The 26813-nt window shown below is 41.3% G+C and overlaps 1 protein-coding gene across 1 annotated transcript in view; it reads left to right on the top strand.

Moving 5' to 3' along the window:
* The window catches only part of ush2a (Usher syndrome 2A (autosomal recessive, mild)), a 224186-nt gene that overhangs the window by 23274 nt on the left and 174099 nt on the right, over positions 1-26813 (top strand). The window contains exons 4-11 of the mRNA XM_053632826.1: positions 2079-2142; positions 2442-2736; positions 4723-4907; positions 8394-8615; positions 11531-11624; positions 22753-22948; positions 24009-24139; positions 25191-25386. Coding sequence (XP_053488801.1) covers positions 2079-2142; positions 2442-2736; positions 4723-4907; positions 8394-8615; positions 11531-11624; positions 22753-22948; positions 24009-24139; positions 25191-25386 — 1383 coding nt within the window. The remainder of the gene's footprint in view (positions 1-2078; positions 2143-2441; positions 2737-4722; positions 4908-8393; positions 8616-11530; positions 11625-22752; positions 22949-24008; positions 24140-25190; positions 25387-26813) is intronic.

Below are 26813 nucleotides of genomic sequence, written 5' to 3'. Positions count from 1 at the left end.
GTTCAGTTTCATATCTTTGAACATTAGGTTAGCCGTGTTTTGTTATGTTTTGGATTTGATCACAATTAAAGCGTGAGTTAATGGATTTAATGAGTTCTGGTTTCAAACTGCGTACGCTTTTGCAACCATACACACTTATCTCTATTCCTTTGTCCCTGCTTTGCACTCTTTATTACGCTCTCTCTCTCTCTCTCTCTCTCTCAATGTCTCTGTCTCTCTCTCTCTCTCTCTCAATGTCTCTGTCTCTCTCTCTCTCTCTCTCAATGTCTCTCTCTCTCTCAGTGTCTCTGTCTCTCTCTCTCTCTCAATGTCTCTCTCTCTCAATGTCTCTCTCTCTCTCTCAGTGTCTCTGTCTCTCTCTCTCTCAATGTCTCTCTCTCTCTCTCAGTGTCTCTGTCTCTCTCTCTCTCTGTGTCTCTATCTCTCTCTCTCAATGTCTCTCTCTCTCAATGTCTCTGTCTCTCTCTCTCTCTCAATGTCTCTGTCTGTCTCTCTCTCTCTCTCTGTGTCTCTCTCTCTCTCTCTCTCTGTGTCTCTCTCTCTCTCAATGTCTCTCTCTCTCAATGTCTCTCTCTCTCTCTCTCAGTGTGTCTGTCTCTCTCTCTCTCTCTCAATGTCTCTGTCTCTCTCTCTCTCTCTGTGTGTCTCTCTCTCTCTGTGTGTCTCTGTCTCTCTCTCTCAATGTCTCTCTCTCTCAATGTCTCTCTCTCTCTCTCTCTCTCTCTGTGTGTCTCTGTCTCTCTCTCTCAATGTCTCTCTCTCTCAATGTCTCTCTCTCTCTCTCTCTCTCTGTGTGTCTCTCTCTCTCTGTGTGTCTCTGTCTCTCTCTCTCAATGTCTCTCTCTCTCAATGTCTCTCTCTCTCTCTCTCTCTCAGTGTGTCTCTCTCTCTCTCAATGTCTCTGTCTCTCTCAATGTCTCTGTCTCTCTCTCTCTCAATGTCTCTCTCTCTCAATGTCTCTCTCTCAGTGTCTCTGTCTCTCTCTCAATGTCTCTGTCTCTCTCTCTCTCTCAATGTCTCTGTCTGTGTCTCTCTCTCTCGCTGTCTCTCAATGTCTCTTTCTGTCTCTCTCTCGCTCTTTCTCTCAATGTCTCTGTCTGCCTCTCTCTCGCTCTCTCTCTCGCTCTCTCTCTCTCTCTCTCTCTCTCTCAATGTCTCTGTCTGTGTCTCTCTCTCTCGCTCTCTGGCTCTCTCTCTCTCAATGTCTCTGTCTGTCTCTCTCTCTCTCTCGCTCTCTCTCTCTCAATGTGTCTGTCTCTCTCTCTCTCTCTCGCTCTTTCTGTCAATGTCTCTGTCTGCCTCTCTCTCGCTCTCTCTCTCGCTCTCTCTCTCTCTCTCTCTCTCTCTCTCAATGTCTCTGTCTGTGTCTCTCTCTCTCGCTCTCTGGCTCTCTCTCTCTCAATGTCTCTGTCTGTCTCTCTCTCTCTCTCGCTCTCTCTCTCTCAATGTGTCTGTCTCTCTCTCTCTCTCTCGCTCTTTCTCTCAATGTCTCTGTCTGTCTCTCTCTCTCAATGTCTCTGTCTGTCTCTCTCTCTCTCTCTCGCTCTCTCTCTCTCAATGTCTCTGTCTGTCTCTCTCTCTCTCTCTCGCTCTCTCTCTCTCAATGTCTCTGTCTGTCTGTCTCTCTCTCTCTCGCTCTCTCTCTCTCAATGTCTCTGTCTGTCTGTCTCTCTCTCTCTAGCTGCCATCAGTTGGCATGAGACCTCTTAGTAGGGATCAGAATAGAAGTAGTGGTTTGTTCATAGTGTCATTTTTTGTTTTGTTTTTGCAGGAAATATAAATATGGTACACTAAAATTTATAAAATGGCTTAATCGGGGTTTTCCAATAAGCTGGACTGGTTTTTATTTCATATCAGAGGTAGGTTTGCATGTGTTTGTGTCCTAACTAAGCCTGAGTCAGCAGGATTACACCTAACACAGAGCTACAAATAAGTGCAATCCATCCACCATGCACGAAGTGTGTCTTTTTCCCCAAACAATGGCAGAGATAAGGTAATCCTCTCACCGCTATGGATCCTGCAAAGTCTTCTCAATAGCAGCCTTTGACATTTCCTCTTTTTTTTTTTTTTTTTCCCAGGGTCCAATCAATTCATCGGGAGAATGCAGGATTTCAGATTTTATCCCCAGACTTTGACTAACAGGTCAGTGGATTGACATCCAGGCATCAATCTGGAAAGATTTCCATATAAGAGACTAGCCATGTTGAATAAACTTATTCAGAAGGGTTTTCTGTGCATATTTGATTATTTGTTTGATTATTTGTTCACAGCCACTTAATTAGCTTTTCAGAATTTTACCTTCTTTAGGTATATTGCCATATACATCAGAACGTGTACATGTGGAAATAGGATGAAACCCAAAAAATATATTTTTTTTAATAGCTAGTATTGGTAACGTTTCATGTATCATGTTTGTTTTTTCACGTGTCTGTACGAGCTAGGGAGATTGAGGAGGTATATTCTGCGAAAGTCCCTCCCCTTCATGCCCAGGCGTCATGCCGCTGCCCCTCCAGTCACCCAAGAGTGCACCCTGTAGTGGAAAGGTACTGCATCCCAAACGGTGCTGACGACACCACCAACAACCGCATGCTCCGCCTCCACCCGCACGCCCACCCGCTGAACTACATCAACGATAATGACATCGGCACCACCTGGGTGTCCTCTGTTTTCTCCAGCCCGGAGGAACTAGACCGAGGGGTTTCCATCACCATAGACCTGGAGAGCGGACAGTACCAGGTAGAGCATCAACCATACCAAAATTATGTAATAGTTGGAAATGTGTAACATTCGTGGGGAAATAATTGCTCAGTCAGTGTTTCGTCAGTGTTGACGAAATTTCTTGCTATTAATATTTCATTAGGTCATTTAAACATTTTTAAAACTTCCTCTGTTATCGTCTTACACAGTGTGTAAGCGCTCTTCTCTGTTTTGATGAAGATGTCACATTGACTACGTTTACATGCGCATCGATATTCCGATATTAATCGGAATCGGGCAGTATTCTAATTAGTATTCTAATTAGTGATGTAAACGCCGCAGTCCAATTGCCCGATTCAGATTGAGACGATTTTCCGATTCCTGCCTGTTTTACTCGGAAATTTGTTGCATGTAAAACACCTTTTTCAGAAAATCCACTGAAATGAGATACACGCGCATGCTCGGTCCACAAGGAATTGTGGGTTGGAACGGCAGCATCTTGAATCTCCCGAGAAATAACAGCGGGAAAAGAAAAGCACACGTGTAGATCGGCATACTTGCAACAACCGTGTACTGTATACAGGAATATTCCGATGCCTGTACGCATATAAACATTGTATTCGGAATATGGCTGCAACACAAATATAGACCTTAAACAGAATCTGATGTGCATGTAAATATCGTCACTGTGATAAACAGTGTCTGAATTGCTTAGGCGTATGGCTGTTTCGCTGCGGCATGTAGCCATCTACCAGCGTGATTCAATTGTGAGAAAAGCGCACTTTAAAAGCTGCCACGGTTTTAGACACCTTTGGGCAGCATGATCTTTGCAGATACACAGCTAAGGCAAGGTTAGAAAGTGACCTACTGTGAGCTGTTGGATTTTCTGTATTCACTTTTTGAAATCCTGCACACTCTCTGAAAATGTAATTGCTGTTATTACTCTTGTTACATTTATAACCTGATTTAAATCATTTCCACTTTGTTTTGGGGGAATAACTGAAATCTGGGCTGACTTTTTAGATATAGGATAGAGATTTTGAGACGGACCGTACTGATTTCTAGCACATTTCTAGCGCAGATATTTAATTTCTCTGTCCTAATTACCAGAAAGTTTCAAAGTTCAACTGCCAGACTGCATTATTAAGCAAAGCCCCTATCCCTGAAGCCTTCCAGTCTCTAGCCTGTTAGCCTATGCTCTGACCCTGCTTTCTTTTAACTTGAACAAACAATCATTTCTCTTGGCTACTGCTAATGTTTTTTTTTTTGTTTTGTTTTTTTAAACATGTGTCTTGCAGGAAAAAATACAAATGTTTAGCTAGATGATTTTATATGGCTTGATTTTGACAGCAGTGGTGGACATTTTCTCGTAAACCCCATCCTTCCCTAGCTGAGAGCAGCACTCCTAGAAGAGTTGCTCAAATCTTATAGCTGGATACTTCAAGGCTTGTGTGTTTGTCTCGGCTCCCTGAATGGTTTTTACTTTGCAAATCCGGAGGCTTGGGACCCTTTCGGCTGTTCAAACAAACAACCAGATGCTAAGTTCTTTAAGTGTGTGTGTGTGTGTGTGTGTGTGTGTGTGTGTGTGTGTGTGTATGTCCAAGTTCCCTAGTCATCCATGTGGCTAAGCCGTGAAGAAAAAGAGGTCCAGCAGAAAAGCACTAGTGGATTTTAGAGTAGCTCTATGGCACAGCCTCTCAGCAGATAAAACACACCGGCGCAGCTTTTTGAAGTGTCCACTTAGTCAAAGCTGGCACCAGCTCTTCCACACAAAAAAAAAAGGCTCTCAGAAAAAGCTATAGAGAGAGACAGAGACAGGGAGAAGGACGGGAAAGGGGGGGGGGGGGAGGGGGGGGGGGTTAAAGTGGGCAACGATCGGCTTCAAGCTGTTCTTCACAGCAGCAGCACCCGTGAAGTCGGCCGAGCGTGGACTGTGGTGGTGCTGATAATAGATAATCCATTGCTGTTTAGTATTTCATGCATATTCCTCCTTGTCTTGGAATTTAACACGCTCTCTTTCTGCAGGTTTTCTATGTGATTCTCCAGTTTCGGAGTTTGCAGCCTGAAGCGGTGCGTATTCAAAGGAAGACCAGCAGCACCTCCGTATGGAGAGACTGGCAGTACCTAGCCAAGAACTGCAGCCTGTTTGGGATGGAGGATAACGGACCTCTGGTGAACCCGGACTCTGTCAACTGCCTCCAGTTCCCCAGGTACCACTCTCACCATTCCCAGAAGCTCAATACAGTGCTGTAAAGTGTTTTAGAATGGACAGATGCTTTAGAAAGCACCTGTACTAGTTAAGCTGCATCAATCACAAGGTTAAATCGACAATGTGGCCAAACATATGCGGACACCTGACGGTCAGATTCCCTTCATTGTGGTCCATAAAGAAGAACTTTTACTTCATTATTTTTGGGATGGATTGGAATGGCGACTGCGCACCGAGGCCTCTTCACCCGACACCAGAGCCCAACCTCACTAATGCGCTTGTCGCTGAATGGACACAAATCCCCACAGCTACATTCCAAAATTTAGTGGAAAGTCTTCCCAGAAGAATGGAGTCTGTTACAGCAGCAAAGGGAGCCCAACTCCATATCAGTTCAGCTCATGGTTTTGGAATGGCATGTTGAAAAGCACATATAGCGGTGTGATAGTCAGGTGTCCACATACATTTGGCCATATAGTGTATGCGCTGTCGATTGTGGGCCAGTGCAGCCTAGTAGCTTTGGTACAGTAGGATACGATCTGTTAGAGCGTCTGGACAAATCTGGTGGTGTTGGCTTCATTCCAGCTGTGACACTCTCAAGCTTGTTAAATCAAGTGATGCTGAGGTATTGTGTACACACTCAAACACACAGACAGTGAATTAAAATCAGTGTCTCCTGGGCTGTGTCACAAATGCTTTTTCCAACATCATTTTTGTTTTTATTTATATTACATTTAAAGGATGGCACATGGTGCAGGAGGTAGTGTTGCCACCTTACAGCTCCAGGGTCTTGGCTTCGATCTGGTAGGCGGATTGGCTACTCTAAATTGTCCCGTGTGTGTGTGTGTGTGTGTGTGTGTGTGTGTGTGTGTGTGTGTGTGTGTGTGTGGCATGTGTGATGCCCTGGGTGCATTCCTGCATGCCGTATTCCTTGATCACTTACTGAAGGTGGATGGATGGATAGATGGATGGATGAATGGATGGATGGATAGATGGATAGATGGATGGATGGATGTAAGGATGGATGGATGGATGGATGTAAGGATGAATGGATGGGTGGAAGGATGGATGGATGGATGGATGTAAGGATGAATGGATGGATGTAAGGATGGATTGATGGACGGATGTAGGGATGGATTGATGGACGGATGTAGGGATGGATTGATGGATGGATGGATCTAAGGATGAATGGATGGATGTAAGGATGGATGGATGTAAGGATGGATGTAAGGATGGATTCATGGATGGATGGATGGATGTAAGGATTGATTGAAGGATGGATGGATGGGTGGATGGATGTAAGGATGTAAGGATGGATGGATGTAAGGATGGATTCATGGATGGATGGATGGATGGATTGATGGATGGGTGGATGGATGGATTGATAGATGGATGTAAGGATGGATGGATGTGAGGATGGATGGATGTAAGGATGGATTCATGGATTGATGGATGTAAGGATGGATGGATGGATGTAAGGATGGATGGATGGATGGATGTAAGGATGAATGGATGGATTGATGGATAGATGGATGGATTGATGGATGGATGGATGGATGTAAGGATGAATGGATGGATTGATGGATGAATGGATGGATGGATGGATAGATGGATGGATTGATGGATGGATGGATGGCTCGAAGGATGGAAGGATGAATGGTACCTTTAAAATCTAAGGGGAATGCAACAGTTTCTTTTGGTAGTCCTGTCAAGGAAGAATAAGCAGAGAGAAACACAGAGAAAAGCGAAATGTTTATTTGGCATAGATATTTTTGTATTGTGTTAAAATTTTGCTGCCCTCTGGCAGTGAAGCAAAATAAAAAAAGATCATCTGAAGAGAAGAGATCATGTGGGGGATAAGGAGGAGAAAATCAGGCAGAGAGAGATGATGGTTGGAGAGCCAGTCCGGTCCTGTCCTGGTTAAGTCTATAAGCATTAGGAGTCAGGCACAAAAAGCAGCGGAGCAGTTGTGTTAGGAGTAATGCTGAATAATGCAGGTGGGGAGTCATGTCCTGTCTGATGACTTGAGATAGTCCTCAGTGAAGAACCAAAAGTCCAGGGAGTGGAGATAGATCTGATCCAACTCCTCTTATAACGCTAACTCCTAACCCTAACCCACACTGTACACTGTACAACACGAGACAACACACTTAACACACTCATCCAGCCTGAAACACACCGAGTTGTCTCCACCCACTTTGCTTGACTTTACCAAGGTAAGAGGAGCTAGATCAGATCAGACTCCACCCTATGGCCTTTTTTCTTCTGCAGCGAGGGGTGCTTGGATGACTCAGATAGCTTACACACAGACATTAAAAATGTTATTGATAAATATAATGCTTCTTCATTCGGAACTTCATTTGGAAAAAGGTTTTTTTGTTAGAAGGAAAGTCATCTTTAATGCACAATCTGACACAAGTGCATGCATTTCAGTGATTTCCATTGAAAGGTAGAGAATGAGAGAGAGAGAAAAGCATGAAAACTTACGTGTTAGACTTTGGGTACACATTCATCCACGCAGACAGGTGACGAATTAAAGGAAAAAGCACAAGCCACCAGGACAGCTTCACTGCAGCTTGGCACGGCTTCTACAAGTCTCTGGAGCTGGAGGGATGAAAGCGGTTCTTCTGAAAGATATTCCCTCAATAGGTGTTTTAGTTATGGTCGTGGAGAACGCTGTGGAACACATCACTCCACAACTCCATGGTGTTCAGCTGGCTTCAGATCTGGTTATTGTGAAGGCCATAGCATATGATTTATAGTAATATATAAAAAGTCTACACAAAGAATAAACTTACAATTACCAAATTGCATAAGTATGCAAACACCTTAACCTCTTAAAATTGCCATAGGACTCTGAGCAGCCTGTTTTGTCAATTTTGGAGGGACATCCTGTTCTTGGTAATGTCACTGTGGTGCCCCATTTTCTCCACTTGATGATGGTGGCCTTCACGGTGTTCCACGGTACACCTAATGTTTTGGAAATTCTTTTGTACCCCCTCTCCTGATCGATATATTTCGACAATGTGATCTCATACATGCTTTGTGAGCTCTTTGTGGAACTCTTTGTGGAACTTCTGCAGTCAGATGAAACCAAGGTGATGTCAAGAAAACCCTACAGAAACAGCTGATCTTTATTTGGAAGTTAATCAGAATCACTTCCTCGATTGCAGGTGTATGATAATTACCTTTGAACATGAGTTTGATCCTGATCGTTATTCTGAGCACAGTCACATGCTCCATTATAAAAGGGTGTGTACACTTAAGCAACCAGATTATTGCACGTTTCTCTCCGTCGTCTCGCTCTGAAATTCTTTCCCTGCCCCAAATGGAACCAGTATTAAAGACCAGTACTATATTCATCTATAATAATCAACAACATCTAACCAGTCAGAATTGGATATTCCGCATTGCCGTGGTTTGTTGTTTATATGATATGGTAAATATGGGTGTTTTGACGTTTTCATCACTCTGTGTCTTTTCTCCTCAGCGATATCCCGTACACTAACGGCAACATCACATTCAGCATGCTAACCCCAGAGCCGAACCTGCGACCAGGCTACAACAACTTCTACAACAGCTCCACCTTGCAGGAGTTCGTGAGAGCCACGCACGTGCGCATCCACCTGCAGGGCCAGTACCACACCCGCGCGCCTCGCGTGCCCTTTCGCCACCGCTACTACGCCGTGGACGAGATCACCATCAGCGGCAGGTCAGAATCAGCTCTTCCCTTCCCGTAGTGTTCATCAGACTTAATTACACCGCCAGCCCGTCCTAATTTCACCCCTTTCAACACATTATTACTAATTTGCTACTTATATTCGACACAGTTATGGAGAAAATGCATTAATTAGAGATTGTTACGCGTGCGAAATGCAGTGGGGGGGGGGGGGTATGGCAGTAAGGTTACAGTGTGAGAGGGGTCAGAGACAGACGTTTGAGGAACACACACAGGCAGCCACACACAGCCGAAACATCAGCGAGAGACGAATATATATATCTCCAGCCGCAGATCTTTCGCTGTCTTCCCGTCTTTTTCATTTGCATTCGCAAAAGCATTTTGACAACTCGCAGAATTAACAACATACTGTGAGTAAGGTGTACACAGCCTCCAGGTGTTGATAATAAATGTGTAATTGTCACATTTAAAATGTGTAGTTGAGCAGTGAGTCACTTCACTCGTTTGAAGTGCTGTTAGAGAAGAGAAGAGATTGGCCTGTTGTGGGATATTCCGTTCCTTTTTTGTCAATCCACCTGCAGAAACATGGTATTTCTGCACTGCCTATGGTAATTATCTCATTATGCAGGCAATGTGTGTGTGTGTGTGTGTGTGTGTGTGTGTAGACGCAGCTTTAATTAAGAGGTAGTTAAATCGGCACTGGAGAAATTGAGATTTAGAGACGGTGAAACCTCATCGTCCTTTGACATTCAGAGGTACGTCTCTTTCTCTCTCTTTCTTTTTTTTTTACCGCTTTATACTCTCTTTTTTCCGCTTTGCTCTCCGTCTTGTCTGAGGTGTCACGACAGCTTACGCAGACCAAGCAAAGGCATAGAGAGAGAGAGGGAGAGAGTGAGAGAGTAAACAGTGGTGGATTCCCCTTTGAGGGGTTGTGGTGGGGGTCTAAAATGTGTGTAAATTTTGCCTTTGTGCTGTTCTGACAGGGTGTCAAGCTGCATCTGCGAACATTAGCGTCAGCTTTGTACTCACACAGTAATAACCTCCAGCCATAATGACAGCCCTCTCTCTGCCTCTCGCCTGTCTGCGCTCTCGGCTTTTGTTTGTCTGTTGTGTTTACCGGTCTGATGGAGGTGAAGGGTTCTCCTTTTGAATGCGGCCTGCCGGAGACGATGAATAACGGCCCGTTGAGGATGAATAATTAAAGGCATGACCTGAAGGTGCCTGCTCTGTCTGATGGAGACCTGTCAGCTCCTGTGTTGAACATTACAGCACGCCAATGGTATTTCCACTGGCATTTATAAATGTTGAATGGGAAGTCCTATTACTCATGCACATAGAGATATAATGGAGAAGGAAGAAGAGGGAAAGCCGGGGATGTAAAAATGATGAGCGTGTGAGGAAGGCAGGAGCAGGTGCGTGAGAGAGGGAGAGTGATGGGACACATCTCTCTGGGTAAAGAGAAAGGCTGAGTCGGGTTAATGCCGAGATGGACTTAAATGTGAGCGCTGCTTGTCGTCTAGTGTTTGTTTACATTGTTTTTGTTTTGGTTCATGTCTTGTCTCGTCATTGGTTGTCTCCCTAATGTGTCCTTGGTTAGTTTGTGTATTTATAGCCCTCGTGTTTCCTTGTTCGTCGCGAAGTATACGCTCTGGGTGTCATTGTGCCAGTCATTACCAGTCCTTGATTTATTGTTCGCGTCCCTGGTTCGATCTAGTTCCTGTTATTCACGTTGTTGCTCTTGCCTGCACTTGTCTACGTTGTTTGCACATTTTTTGACCACGTTTTTGGATTACGTCTTTGTCCTGTTCGCCACGATTAATGAAACGATTGATTCTTGCGTCCTCGACTGTTTCTTAACAGTGAAGTTATACGTGGGTAGAAAGGAAAGCTCACACTGTGACTCCCACCCTTCACACACGTACAGGTTTCCGTAACAACTACTGTATGTTGGATGTTGCGTAACACTTAAAAACATGACAAATCTGTCAAATGACTTTTTTTTTTTCAAACGCTATAAGTTTAATGCAATTATTATACTGAAAATTCAATTCAGTTTTAGTTGTATGATGCTTTTTTTTTTTAAATGGATACGGTCACAAATCAGGATGTAGATTTATGTCTAGAAAATGCTACTACAATCCTGAAAGCAGAGAGCTATAGCCTGCATTGGAAAGACGCACACCTGATGGTTTGACGTGGGCATGCATTATTACCGATACTGGCATCGGGTATCAGTCCAATACCGTGCTCATTTACTGGTCCTTGTAAAAGATGACTCAATCCGGACAACGGATTCCCGGCCAAACTTACAAATGTATGGATTTCACTGTGTTAGAAAACAGCTTGACAGCTAGATTTTACCCTTGCTTTCTTATTCTTATTCTGTTTTATTGAGTTTTCATTTCAACATAAAAAAAAACAACAGTACAGAACCAAGAGAAACCAAACACCCCAACCATCCCACCTATGGTAGCCTCCAAGGATATGGACATAAACAAAAAAACATACAGAAGTTTATAAAGAAGAGAGAAATGTCGACACGCTATCGAAAGCAGCATGCCATATGTCACACCCCTTCTTCATCTCCCTGCGCTGGCTTCCTGTAGCCGCCTGTATCAAATTCAAGGCCGTACAAGACCTTGTCTGGAACAGCACCTATAAAACGTATAAGTATTGTCTTCTCTGACGGCAAGGAATTCCGATACAGTGAAAACAAAGACGTATTTTACTTACAGCTGTACGGATGTGGCATAATAATGTCCACATGACAATACTAGCACAGGAAACAGACACTGCTGCACCATTGGTGCTTGGGCCCGCCAATCACTGCTTGCTGCTATATTAATACTTTCCAAACACTGCCAACATAATCAGTCCACAAAAAAAAACAAGCGTGTCAGCGCATTCCTAATTTAAAGTCTTAACTAGCTTGCTTTTTCTCAACATAGGTGTGAATGCCATGGCCATGCGGCCAGCTGCGACACCAGTGTGAAGCCATACCGCTGCGTCTGCCTTCCTGAGAGTCACACACATGGAGATAACGTGAGTCCTTTTTTTTTTTTTTTTTAATTAACCACATCCCCTTAATAACATGCAAGAGTTCCCTGTAATGAACAGCACCTTCCAAAACGGGCTTTAATGGATTGATCAGGGAAGGAGAGGGGAGAGAGTGAGCACCGCATGCATATCCCATTTCCTGAAAGAGAGAACGGGGGAGACTGGGGAGAATGAGAGAGGTAGGGAGAGGATGGAAGGCGAGGAGGAAGTGGTTTTGTGGGCAGCAGAGCTCTAATCGCGCTGTCCCATCAGCCCCCGGGTGTCTTACTGATGAGTCCAGCCGAGGTAATTATATCTCTAGGAAAGCTCTGATGACACACGTTGCCACTGCTCACACTTTCACTAGTGCACCGTTTTACACACACACACACACATGACCAGGTTATAGAGGTCTAATAACATCAGCCAAATATTCATATTGCTCTTTGACAAAAATATTAATTGAGTTACTGTTTGCATAGCTCACAATTCTGAAAACGAGATATTTGTGAAGAAATGATGTTAGAGGTTCTTACTTTTCAGACATGACTGAGTTTTAGCATTACTGACTCGAGCAGAAAGATTCTGTTCTAAAGAGCTAAAGAAAAAAAATTGGGATTCATCAACTGTGTGAATGCACATTATTGTAAGTCACGATAATTTCCGTTATCGGCGTTATGACCTCCATCGTTTTTGCTGACCTCGATATCGCCCGTCGTGTTTACATGCATGTTTGTTTACATAAGAATGAACGTCACCAACATTTAAGCCGTCCGTTCTGCTTCTTTCCTCTTTCTCATCCGCTCTAGGGCCGTCGGTGTTAAAATTCAAATAATCTCTCAAATAAACTTCAAATATCCGTCGAATTTACGGTAAAAAAAATGCACATTCGAATGCGACAACTGTGTGCATTCGAATTTAAGATGCGTAGCAAGCACGAGCGCTGATTTGAATTCAAACGTACTGTTGAAAAAAATGATCTAAACAACGAACAATGTTATGAAAGAAATCTAGAAAGAATGTGTTTCTAAGAGTGTTTCAAATAATCCAGTCGTAGTCAGTAATGTCAGGGATTGAGCCGCTTAAGCTGCGTGAGCTGAAGCTGAACAGTGAATGAACAGCGGTAAACTCGAACACTTCACTAGCAGGTTAATTAACTCACCCGAACGCATCCTATACACATATGCGATTAATCAGACATATACACAAAACGACCCGAATGCACAAGTGAACTTGGATTTAAGTAAGGCGCCAGGTAGAACCGTGTCACGGTGTGAATATACTGTTTCAGTAACAACGCACTAAAACGCGGACAGTGACTACGTTTACATGGACAGCAGTAATCTAATTATTGACCTTATTCTGATTAAGACATTATTGTGATTAAGGTGTTTACATGAGTCTCTTTTAGAATACTCCTTTCACGTTCAGGTTTTACATGTTATAGAAAATAGTTCGATTAATGTCACACGTCATCACGTCCCCACGCCGCGCCATCCGACGTCCCTCTAGAATTTCACATAATAACATACAGTTGGTCTTCGTTATGGTACCGTATACAGTTTTGGGTGTTTCTATTTGAATTTTTTTACGAACGCTTCAAGTGCAGTTAATTATTTGTCATGCTGTACGTGCAAATAGACGACTGCTTGAAACCGTAGGCTGCGTCCCAAATGGCGTGCTTACCTACTATATATTAGCCGAGATACATGTATTTCTCCTACTATATGGCAGATATGTACACGGTTTGGGACGCAGCCGTGCTCTCTTGTTTGCTGTAAAACAGTTGAGCGCTGCCGTGTGTGATCGTGTCCTGTCACCGCAAAATGCCGTGAAAACTCCCACACTACGTTAATAGTGTGATTAAGGTGTGTACATGTCTGTAATACACCTCGATAACGCGACTAAAACAGGAAATACTCCACATGTCTTAATTCCATTTGTGTTTACTTCGAGTATGACCTTAATCGGATTAAGGTAATTAAAAATTGCTGTTTACATGGTAGTTTCTTAATCAGAGTATCGTCTTAATCGGGTTAATAGTGGATTATTGTTGTCCATGTAAACGTACTGAATTAGTAAGTAATTAAAGCCTAAAGAATTCACAATATTGTATTGCAGTCCATTTTATTTATTGTTTTGGTTGTATGGTTTTATTTTATTTATGTTTAATTTATTTAGGATGTTTCATTTATTTTTTCACCTTCCAAATCCAATGTCTGAATATTCGTAAGAATTGAAACTCGTTGCTCTTTGAAAGGTTGTACTTGCATTATTATTCTGTTATATTATCATTATATCAGTGGCATAAAAAGGTCTTAAAATGACAGCGATATCGTTTATCGCAATTATTTCTGGGAGACACATATGTAGTCCAACAAATGTAGTTCTCGTGACAGGCTGAAGTGTAAGCGTTACACCCACGATTAACCAACATGCTAAAGAAACTTGTTCTGGAGCTGAAATGTTGATTAGGATCAGTAACATTAAGTTAATTAAGCTGTGCTGTGTATTATTTTTATATGTTTTTGTCATTTTGTTATGTGACAAGTTTAATTTTGATCACCAGCAAAAGCATGTTACTAGTTAGCTGTATGTTTAAAAGGAAAACCTTGGGATTTCTAAAACTGAACTCGTTTTGCTTTAACCGCACCAAGAATGCGCTTAAGATATTGGTGTTAGGGAAACCCGAAAGTCTTGCTTCACAGATATCTGTTGCGCATTGGAATTGGGAATTGGATAGGTTGGGCCATGTGTAAAAATATGACATCCAACATTCCCAATTTCTCTCTAAAATGTGCCTGAAGCCAAAAACATTAAAATGTTGAAAACACTTGGACTTGCACAGGTATTTCATTCTTGCGCCTCCTTCCCCTCGCCCACTCGGGTCTCGTCTCGAGTGTGACTTATAACTGATGGTCGAAATGCATTAGTTATGGTTTTGGGAGTGTGTGTCTGCTCAGAGTGTACAAATAAGAAATCCGTCCTGTCCCTAAAACACGGTCTCTGCAGACGCCTCAATGTGAGCGAACACAGTGAGAGACGTCGCATTCTGTAACTCACTGTATGTCTGCAGTATTTGAACATAAACACAAACGTTTTGTATTTAAGGGTAAGCACAATTGAAATGCTGTCTTAAGCCAACACATTTCCCTTTGCACATTTTTCACAAATCTAAAGGATTTTTATTTTAAAAAATTGTAATAAATCCGATATTTTGCATTGAAAGGTCCAAACACACAATTTACACAAATATCTCTGTGTACAAAATATTGAAAAAATGAGGGACCAGGTGAGGCAGATTTAATAATATCATTGGTTTTATTAATAGTTTTATATTATGAATTTTATGTTATTAAACATAAAACATTCAGAATCTAGATGCACATTTCATCGCCTAATACAGGTTTCTAATACAGGTTTCTTTCATATTTTTTTATTTCTACTGGGCAAAGCATGCACTAATATGGGGTATACAGTGCTCTTATGTTATACAGTATGTCATGACTGTTTACAGTGCACTCCAGGAATATTGGCATCCTTTGTGATTTGAGTAAAATTGATAATGTATAAAACATGCATTATAGCCAATCATTCAAACTGCACCAAGTGCTAATAGAACTACAATATCATGCGTAGTCAGATTAACCCGAAACTTTGGGGGTGGATCTCTGATGCATTAGGGTTGTTTTGTGACTGGTAGATCAGCAACCTTAAGTACCAGGATATTTGACACCACAACCTGGTTGCCTCTGCCAGGAGGTTCATACTTGACCATAGATAGTGTTTTAAAAAAAACCACTCGACTCATTTGGTTGAAAACTCTAAGACAATATTGACACTCTTATATGATATGATATAGCTTAATGTTAATCTGTAGCAGTATAAAACTATAAGCAAATTAATGTTTGAATTTCAATTTATTTTTTTTTTTTATGGAATTCATCAGCTCTAATCCAGGGATGTCAAAGCTTTGGAAGCACAAATCATCTACTTTATTAGCATAAGGACATGTGAGCAAGTGTGACTACAGTCCAAACTAATTGGACTTTCAGTCAGTTATATTTTGAGTGTGTGCAGAGTTTGCATGTTCTCCCTGTGCTTTGGGGGTTTTCTCCGGGTACTCCGGTTTCCTCCCCAAGTCCAAAGACGTGCATTGTAGGCTGATTGGCATGTCCAAAAGTGTCCATAGTGTATGTATGGGTGTCTGAATGTGTGTGTGATTGTGCCCTGTTATGAATTGGTACCCCGTCCAGGGTGTCCTCTGCCTTGTGCCCCATGTCTCCTGGGACAGGCTCCAGGTTCCTCGCGACCCTGTAAGGATAAGCGGTACAGAAAATGATCAGATGGATGGACGTTTAAAAATCTGATTTAAGATGTAAACTATGAGAACAAGCCTGAGTGTGAGCGTTTATCTCTCCATACATTTCACATTTCTGAGAATTTTTGTTTTTACAATATTAATATTCCAACTTAATTTTCGACTATTTGAATACACCTCTATTGAGAGACAGCATGTTTGCTATGTGGACATGCCGACACACAGGCAGTGAGTCCCGTATTAAACTTTTAAACCTGATGTTTGGTGATTTGAATTATTCAGGAGCGCCCATGCATAATTCACGGCGGGCCGCTGCTTTCTCTCCACGCCGTTGTTGCGTTTACAGGAACAAACCGGGGACGCATGTAACACAGCTACTGGAAAGAGGGTTTGTGTGTGTGAGAGTTAGTGATAAACATCAGACCCGAAATACCCACAGACCTGAACAGCTGGCTCTGAGATGGGATTGGGGTGTACCCTGAAGCAATCTGCCGTGTGTGTGTGTGTGTGTGTGTGTGTGTGTGTGCGTGTGCAAACACACTGTATTTAAATAGGCCATACTGCAGAGCAGCAGTGAGAGTGACAGTGGTGTCGGTGTCTTATTTCTGTGTGACACTGATTGGCCGAGGCCATCTTATCTTTCAGGAATAAAGAACTTTGATAGTATTATGTCAGCTAGGAGATATTGTTTTTTTTAGTTCTTTCACATTTTTAAAACTTTCTATAGGAAGTTAAGGTTAACACGTTATTATGGAATCATGCAAAGTTACAGCATATGTTGTTAGAACTACAAATGACTTTTTATTAGAGCCCGTTTTGCAAGCCATGCTTATTATGTGCTTGTTAAACGTTCTATAAAGGGTTTGCATTGACGTGATTTTCCACGCCCCCCTCGGCCGGACTGAGTGGCAAGACATCCATCAAAATGGCTGGTTTTAATAGGGGAAGCTGCGAGAATGCTAGTATAACTAACAATTATCAGCGTACATTAAAGGCAGCTGGACTCGACAGTGACCCTTACAACTTGCCCAAGAATCTGCGGTCCATTGGCATGTGGCCAGAAATCGATTTTCCTGACATTTATATGTACCTGATTTTAAGCAAAGTCTGAAGGCATACAAAAGCCCTGACGCTTGGTCCTACTTCAAGGCGGGATTTGTTGGAGAAATTAAAGTTATAAGAACACCAATAAACATTCTGGTTGTATGTGGACATGCATGTACAAATATTTTTATTTTATTCTATAATTTTATCTGGTAACCCGTAAGCTAGCTAGTCCTAGTTTGTTTGTAGCTAACACTGCTTCCATTTACTAACATTATATATTAGTGAAGATAAAACAGTCAGAGAATGAATGAGATCCCGTTATTCATCAATGGAAATAGGCAGCGTTTAAAAAGAAATATGTAGCAAATTATTCATCATTGTACAACATGAATATCCCGTGTCAAAAGAACTTACACTTACACTGCTCGACTTAGTAAAAAGAAAAGAGTGAATGGTTTTTTGGCATGCTGCAAAAAGATAGCTCCGAATTCTTGTTGCACAATCAATCGCACAACAGCTTTTTCCCATTTGAGATGTGTTTTTTCTGTGTTTTTGCAGAATTCACGCTGTAACACTAATGCCGCTCAGTCTTTTGCCACTCAGTGGGCGTGACGTCATGTGCATACCCTCTATTCCAACAGTATGGCATTAATATGGAGTTGGTCCCCCTTTGCTGCCGTCACTCTTCTGGGAAGCCATTTGTTCTCATTCAGACACAGGAGCATTAGTGAGGTCAGGCACTGACGTCTGGCAAAACACCTGGCATGAAGTCTGTGTTCCCGTTCATCATAAAGGTGTTCAGTGGGGTTGAGGTCAAAACTCTGGACAGGCCATTTGAGTTCACACCAACCTTGGTAAACCATGTCTTTATGGAGCTTGCTTTGTGCACAGGGTTACTGTCATGCTACAACATGTTTGGTTCCCTTAGTTCCAGTGAATGGAAATTGTAAGTCTACAGCATACAAAGACACCCAAACAATTGTGTGCTTCCAAATTTGGAAGGAAGGCCCACATACCTGTATGTTCAGGCATCCACGTACTTTTGGCCAAATAGTGTATCTGATTTCCTTGAGAACCTTTTGAAGTGGGTTACATGTGAGATATACTATATTGAAGTCTGATCTACAGTAGTGCTTGAAAGTTTGTGAACCCTTTAGAATTTTCTGTATTTCAGCATAAGTGACCAAAAAGTCCTAAAAGTAGACAACGAAAAACCAATTAAACAAACGAGACAAAAATATTATCATTTATTTATTGAGGAAAATGATCCAATATTGGTCGACCAGTCCTGGGAAGGGTAACGGTGGCGTTAAATTTCCTCCTTTTATACACAATCTATCTGACTGTGCATTGGTGGAGTCCAAACTCTTTAGAGATGGTTCTGTAACCTTTTCCAGCCTGATGAGCATCAACAGCTCTTTTTCTGAGGTCCTCAGAAATCTCCTTTGTTCGTGCCATGATACACTTCCACAAACGTGGAACGTTTTGATTATCAGACTTTGATTGAAAACACCTGACTCTAATGTCACCTTCAAATTATCTGCTAATCCTGGAGGTTCACGTACTTTTGCCACTCACAGATGTATAATATTGTATAATATTTTTGTCTCATCTGTTTAATTGGGTTCTCTTTGTCTATTTTTTTGGACTTGAAAATCTGATGATATTTTAGGTCATATTTATGCAGCTACAGTGAAAATTCTACAACCAACTTTCAAGCACCAGTGTGCAAAATAGGACATTCCTACACATGCTTAGTACATCTGCTAGCAAATGTAAATGGGAAGGCCTGTCTGTCTATATGATATTCAGCTCTAGATCAAGTGGGCATGAATAATGAATATTTAATTTCTCTATTCCGTTGAATGCTGAACTAGGAGTAATGAATTCCAATCTAATCCTCACAATTTCTTTGGTGACATTAAAGCAGCCGAAGTCACCTGACACATGCCAGAACAATCAGTGATCTCTCTTAATGGCCAAATTTATCCAGAGTCATGCACATGCTTTCATAGAGCTAAAGTCCAGCTGTGTACCTCTTCAGCATGCTTTCACACATAGACAAAGGATCTGATTCACTTTATCCTTCTGAACTTTAGATAAATGTTATGAGAGGAACATAAAGAAGTATAAAATGTCAGTGTGTTGGTATGCAGACACCGGCATTGCTCTACACACACCGTGGCCTTATCCAAAACATTGATACGTAGTGGTGATGGCACTCTACTGGCTAAAGCAGAGCATTTGGAGGCAGGCATAAGGTTGAGCGCAGGAGCGTGAAATTAGCCATGGTATTCATGCAGGCCTTTCACACAGAATCAGAACACACTCCAGTTCAATCCAAGCATCCTCACTTGCACTTCATTCATATCTAATGGAAAACACGGGTTCATTCTGTTACGGAGATTTACTTTACGTTCCGACGCTAACAATAATACTAATGCTGAATCAGAAACTTTCCATTTACTGCTCACCATTAGCACTGATTGAAGAATTCAATACTATGAAGCTTTATGGATGACCCTTGAATTATATTTTATGAATTATCAAGCCATGATAATCATTTCATTTAGGCTTCAGTTAGGATATAATACACGAAAAGGACTCCCTCCTTTATTTCACTATTCTACTTTCATTGATCTTTTTATCTATCCCACTCTTTACAGCAAAATAAGTTGTTGATGATGTGTAATAAATGAGAAAATGAACTACATATCTGAGACAATATCTGTTTGGTTGCCATTGGTATTGCTAAGAAAAGTGATTTATATACAGGTTTTTGAAGTTAGGCTCGATTTTGTGTTGCGATTTCAAAGTATTAATTTAGCAGCAAGCGGTGACTGGTGGGCCCAAGCACCAAGGGTGCAGCAGTGTCTGTTTCATGAGCCAGTATTGGCAGGTGGACATTTTATGACACACCACTGAACGCACACACTGTCAAACCGGATAAGTTCATTTAACTCAAAAAATTTGAGGAAACTAATAAATCAATAAATAATTGATGATAAATTGATGATAAATCAATTTCTTTAAGCCAAATACACTTAAATATAACAAAAATTAATTTTAAATTACAAAGTTTGAGGTAAATTTTTGTTATATTTAAGTGTATTTGGCTTAAAGAAATTGATTTATCACCTTAAAAAAATTTTAGGTCATTAGTGTCCTCAAATTTTTTGAGTTAAATGAACGATCCGGTTTTACAGTGCATGTGATCTTTGCATCACATTGCATGATGTATAGTGGAATTTCATTTCATTTTTGTCCGGCATAAGACCTTAATTGATTGCCTCACCATGGCAACACCATTTACGGTATCAAAAATTCCTTTACAGTTTAGCATCGTGGACATCTTGACATCCGATGAACAAATTTGGTTTTAATCTGATGAATACCGTAGAAGGAGTATTTAAAAGTATGTTACAAAAAAGAAAAGAAAGGAAATCAAAAATCATGCAGGGTGGAGTTAATGGACATGTTTGTGAAATTTGTTTGTCTTAAGATGAGCCATATTTCTACCAAATTGAATGCATATTGGTGAAACTGGAGGCCCAACGTTATTTTAAAAAATGTCGATGGGAGTGTTATTGAGCCCACATCCAAGCTTTTGGTGGAACCTGATGACCACCATTTCTAATATTTGTGTGAAGTTTCAAACCTTTGGGGCTTTGATCCTAAATATGCCCAATTTAACAGCATGTCAACAGTTGATATTTGCAACTTTCTTGAGCATCGGATTAAACTGAATCATAAAGTTGTTTGTTCAGCAGGGCAATGCTACTTCGATCTGCTTGTAATTCAGTGAAGAACAGTTTATTTTGCTCACTGATTGAACCAGTGAGCTTAGAGTGAAAATGTGGTTAGAATTTAAAATTTTAATATCCTGATTGTCACACATGCGTGACAGAAAAGTACAGAAAAGCCTAAAGTAGTACACATAGTTCACTCATTCACACGTAGGGGCGATTCAGAATCACCGACCAACCTACTGGCAGGTTTTTGGGAGTTAGGAGGACACCAGAACCTAGAACAAACCCAAGCAGAACCGAAACCCATGCATAGACAATGTATCACCATGCCACCCCATATACAGTGCCCTCCACTAATATTGGCACCCTTGGTAAATATGAACAAAGAAGGCTGTGAAAAATTGTCTTTATTGTTTAACCTTTTGATCTTTTGTTAAAAAAAAAAATTCACACAATACTCTGCTTTCATGAATATCAATTTCAATTGCAAACACAACACGGGTTTATCCAAAAAAATATATCTTTGTTAAATATATGTGTGCCACAATTATTGGCACCTCTATGAATTCATATGAGAAAAATATATTTGAAGTATATTCCCATTGATATTTTACATTTTTTAGTACACCTGGGTGACTAGGAGCAGGAAACTGTTCAACCATGACTTCCTGTTTCACAGGGATATAAATAGGAGGTAACACATAGGCCAATTTCCCTTAATCAATCATAAGAATGGGTAAGACCAAGGAATATAGCTGTGATGTGCGGCAAAAGGTTGTTGAGTTTCACAAAATGGGAAGTGGCTGTAAGAAAGTAGCACGAGCATTGAAAAATGCCCATTTCCACCATCAGGGCAATAATTAAGAAGTTCCAGTCAACTGGACAAGTTATGAATTAACCTGGAATTGGACGTGTGTCTATATCGTCTCAATGCACTGTAATGAGGATGGTTTGAGTGGCCAAAAAATCTCCAAGGATCACAGCTGGAGAATTGCAGAAGTTAGTTGCGTCTTGGGGTCAGAAAGTCTCCAAAACTACAATCCGAAGTCACCTACATCACCACAAGTTGTTTGGAAGGGTTTCAGGAAAAAAGCCTCTACTCTCATCCAAAAACAAACTCGAGCGTCTTCAGTTTGCCAGACACTACTGGAACTTCAAATGGGATCGGGTTCTTTGGTCAGATGAAACCAAAATAGAGCTTTTTGGTGATAAACACCAGAGGTGGTTTTGGCACACAGAGAAGGAGCCATAACTTCTGAAGTAGTATCTTTGATTATAAACCATATACTGTACATATACTGCCATAAACTATATTATATTACATATTAATTTGTTTCACATGACTGTTACAGCTCTTATTGTGTGTTAGTTGTTGTTGTTTTTTTTCCTGCAATAACACAAACCTTTTAGTAACCGCATATGGAACATATGTATACATTAATCATACTCTGCGTTCGGTTAGTCCTGGTTGGTCTCTTTGAGATTTATTTTTCTTTTATCCATAAAAAAGACAAATCTTTTAACTGAGTAAACTTATTAAGACTACTATTTAATGGAACATAATTATAAGCATGGTCTACATAACAGCACTGATATTTCCTTAAGCTCTTAAACACTGTGTGTGGTATAAATACCTAAACCCCAGGGGTATATGCCCACTTGTCAGGTTCATGGTGTGTATAAAATGCTGTAGAAGCAGGTGGTCTGTGAATTAGCAATCCCCCTGGGTTTTCTGGGTGTTCTAACAACAGCCTGACATTAAGAGCATTCACCACTGCCTGAGCCATCATCAGTGAACAATGTCTTTTTAAATCAGCTTTATTCACTTTTGTCCACTGTAACTTGTAGTAACTGTGATAACTGATTTATTTTTCTCTTTAATTCACGTTAGCCTGATATGTTATGTACATATAGTACAGTATAGTGGTCTAGTTAAGTGTGCTATTGACAGTCGTCTTTAGTAAATTTGTTCAGTGGTTCGTTTCTATAACGATCTGAGTTATGTCGCTCTGGACAGTGTGAGCGTTGCACCCTGCTCTTCAACGACAAGCCGTTCCGAGACGGGAATCAGGTGCAGGCGTACAACTGCCGCCCCTGCCAGTGTCACGGACATGCAGCTTCCTGCCACTACGATGCCAGCGTGGACCCTCACCCTCAGGAGCACTTCCGTGGTGGAGGTGGAGTGTGCGATAACTGCACTCATAACACGACAGGTAACAATGTCATGATACACACTCACTGGCCACTTTAATAGAAAAAAACCCTTAAACCTCTTCTCATTCATACTATTATCCAATCAGCCAATCTTGTGTCATCCAGCTCAGTGTTCAACACCTTGCGCATTCTGAGATGCTTTTCTGCTCACCACAGTTTTAAAGAGTGCTTTTTTGAGTGACAGTAGACTTCCTGGCAGCTCAAACCAGTCTGGCCATTCTCCTTTCCATTCGCCCATGAATAAGCACCTGTTCTCTAGTGAAAATCCGAGGAGATCAGCGGTTTCTGAACTACTCAAACTAGTCCGCCTGGCACCAACAACCATGCCATGGTTAAACTCACTGAAGTCATATTTTTTTCCCCCCATTCGGATGTTTGGTGTGAACATTAACTGAAGCACTTGACCTGTATGTGCATTATTTTCTGCGTTGTGCTTCTGCCACATGATTGGCATGAGTGTGTATGGTAATTGTGTTACTAATAACGCAGTGTTTTTTTTTTTTGTCCTCATTATATAAAAACTAAGTAAATACTTTTCTGTAGTAGTGTTAGCGTTAATTTTGCATACAAGTTTTTAGGAGCTAGCTCGCATTGATGCAAATGATCCATCTGAAGTTTTTTCATTTAAAGCTAGTCACAATTGTGAGAATAAAAAAAAATGTCCACACTTAAATGTACTCAAGTATGTAAACGGTGAACAGTAAATGATCTTGGAAGTTTATGATTTTTTTTATGTGGTCTTACATTTGCAAATCCATTCATTTTAGCTAGTCTTAGGGTTTATCTTTATTTATATGAAATCACATCACTTCCTTTATGCATATTTTTACTTGTATTTATTCAGGAGATTATGCACTTTTTTATGTAACTATTATGTAGCTCTTGAACAGTCACTGGGCGTTTTAATAAAATCACAACGCACATAAAAAATAATCTATTTAATTTAATCACCTGCAAACTTCAGTCTGGCCTATGTTGGGAATTAGACGTGTTGATCTTGGACAAAAGGTTGCCTCAAACACACGCTTTCTCACCTATACATGTATTTCTAATTAAAAGGGAGGCGCTGTGAGCGGTGCCGGAGCTTTTTCTACAGAGAAGTCGGTGCATTGCTGTGGGCCGAGGACGTGTGTAAACCCTGTGAATGTAATAACAGTGGAACAGTCAATGGCAGTCTGGAGTGTGACCAGGTAAGCTTTCCAAACACACACACACACACATATTCCGCAATCATAAGACACTTTTATCTGATTAAGTACATTCATATAGATTGTTAGCTTTTTAAAAATCCCAGCCTTGGTGTTGTTGTTGTACATTAAACTGCTGTGCAACCGCATCCATAGATCTCAGATAAAGAGCTTTTAAATCCTCTACTTGTTGATAGACTACAAAATTACACATTGATATAAAGCTACAGGCCCATTCCTCACTGGAGATGCTTGCGTCAATATATTTGCTGACGATTTTAGCATTCAGCGCAGTATTTATCATTGTTGCGATCGGAAAGGGATTGCTGCGAGTATTTAAAAGTGTCATTAGGAGGCTCTTCTCTCTGGAGAATCCCCACTTTGCTCCTGCCTTCCCAAGCATCATGAAAGGCTTTTTTCGCCGGCCTAGGGAGGATCCATGTCAATAGATATACTGGATGACAAATTTGAAATCAATAGATGGGTCAGACCCGTGTTGGAATTGTTACCTTATTTAAATTCTGGGAAAGATTATTTCCTTACTCTCTTGATGGCTTCATTTGTTGGACTGTGCCGTTGCTGTGAGGAGCTGGGAGGGTTTCAAGTCTGTCATTAAGGTGTGTGGGGATACACAGCACCGTCTGTGGTTAGCATACGGGTAATAAATCAGACAAGGAATGATTCTTTTTATAATAAGTAACTGAATTTGCGCTTAAAGCAGTGTTCGATCGAACTCATCACTAACAGTGTTGATTATTATGACTGCCAGTGCCAACGTTTTTGAGATATACGACTTTAGGAAGTCAAGCATGTTGCAAAGACCAAAGTGTAATGGTCATGGCTCCTAGCTGACTTCTAGTCTTCATCACATGTCCTGATATGATATTAGTCTCCCCAGTCTTTCCCTCCCTTTCCTTACCCCAGTAATAGAGATAAGAACGTCTCCCAGTGGGACTGGGATGGAGGTTTGGGGGTTGAGGTAGCCATCCATGACATGCACACACACTCCACTGCTGAAGTATCCTAATTGGGGCGCTGTGCCCTTCTTCTACAGATGGGAGGCCAGTGTAAGTGCAAGCGACGCGTGTCTGGTCGACAGTGCAATCAGTGCCAGCAAGGCTTCTACAAGCTGCAGGCGTCACTGGTCGACGGCTGCCTCGACTGTAACTGCAACGCCGCTGGGACCCTGTGGCCACATATTACCTGTCACCAGGACTCAGGGCAATGCCAGTGTAAGACCAATGTAATCGGTAGGTATCAAGTATCACTGTGCCCTCTCAGTCTCTCTCTCTCTCTCTCTCTCTCACACACACACACACACACACACACACACACACACACACACTTTCTACTTCCTTATATTTCTAATTCACTGTATTACCCTCCGTCTGTTTCTCTACTGGTCCTGTAGACCTGCTCTTGATCTTTTAAAACCATGTTCTGTAGGTTCATGTAGGTGGTTTGCATGTTAGTGTGGGATTTTTTTTTTCTTTCTATTTTTGTATTTCATGAAAAAGTTGTTAAGCACGGTACAACTAAACAGCAGCATCTCTTCCAACACACATATGTAAAAGAGATAAATAGTTTGGGTAATGAATGCACCAAGCCAATCAATTGTTTTCCCTTTTTTCCCCCCGCTACAAGTTTACTGCAAGCTGTAACCAAATGTTGTTTTTTTTTCTCTAAGCATCTCAGTCCTTTGTGATAAATCTCCTCCATTCCCCCATCCTGTGCCTTTGATGTGTTCCTTATGAAATGCAAACGAACGTTACTTAGAAGATTCCGCGAATCGCTAAGCCAGAATATCAAGGGCCACCTCATTTTAATTTTGTAATTCAATGCCAAGTTGATTATAATAAACCTCGCTGTCCCCGCTATTTTTCATGCCGCTTACAAGACATGCTTCTTTGTTTGTCGCTCCCACAGGTATTTCTCAGAAATTAGGTTTGATTATGGCAATTTATTACCTTCGCCACGTTTGCGGCCACCAGCGGATTCGTGAGGGCGAAATTTATCAAGTGGCCCAGGAACTCTGTGTACACAATACACTTTGAAATTTTGATGCATGAGAATATTATGAAGCGGGGGGCATTACTGATAGAGTGCACAGAGCCTGGCTGCGTAACCGCACGTCCCATATCATGCATACACAACTGCACAGCCACACACACACACACACACACACTTATGACTTGAAGACCAGTGGTTGACCTAGATTACAGTTTCTAGTATTTCTAGTCCTCCACACAAAAATTTTGCAGTCAAACATATTTGTGAATAATGTGAAATCCCGTCAGATATAACACACTTCTTTATTGGCTTATTTGTGAAAGATAACTGCTGCACCAAGCATATCTCCATGGCTAGTCCCATAATATCCAAATACCAACGAAAGCAATAACAAATCGAAGCTATTCAGCTTTGTTGTTATCAGGGTATTCATCTGTGTCACTTTGCACACTTAGCATAACATCGTAACAGGGTTTAACTGTGGGCAGGGAGCAATATATTAATACTGAAATTAATTTAGCATCATTAAGTGTGCCTTGGCGCACGAACAGAAAGCAGCTGCTGAGTGTGGAGTCCCTGGTACTTATAGCAGCAATACTCAGTGCCCCTTAGGCTCTGCTCAGCAACATTAGGAATAGATTACCTGTCAGGAATATGTATGGTATAT

The sequence above is a fragment of the Ictalurus furcatus genome, chromosome 9 (genome assembly GCF_023375685.1).
Source record: "Ictalurus furcatus strain D&B chromosome 9, Billie_1.0, whole genome shotgun sequence".
Classification (NCBI taxonomy): domain Eukaryota; kingdom Metazoa; phylum Chordata; class Actinopteri; order Siluriformes; family Ictaluridae; genus Ictalurus; species Ictalurus furcatus.
The sequence above is the reverse complement of the archived record's forward strand: the minus strand, read 5'-3'. Positions and strand labels throughout refer to the sequence as shown.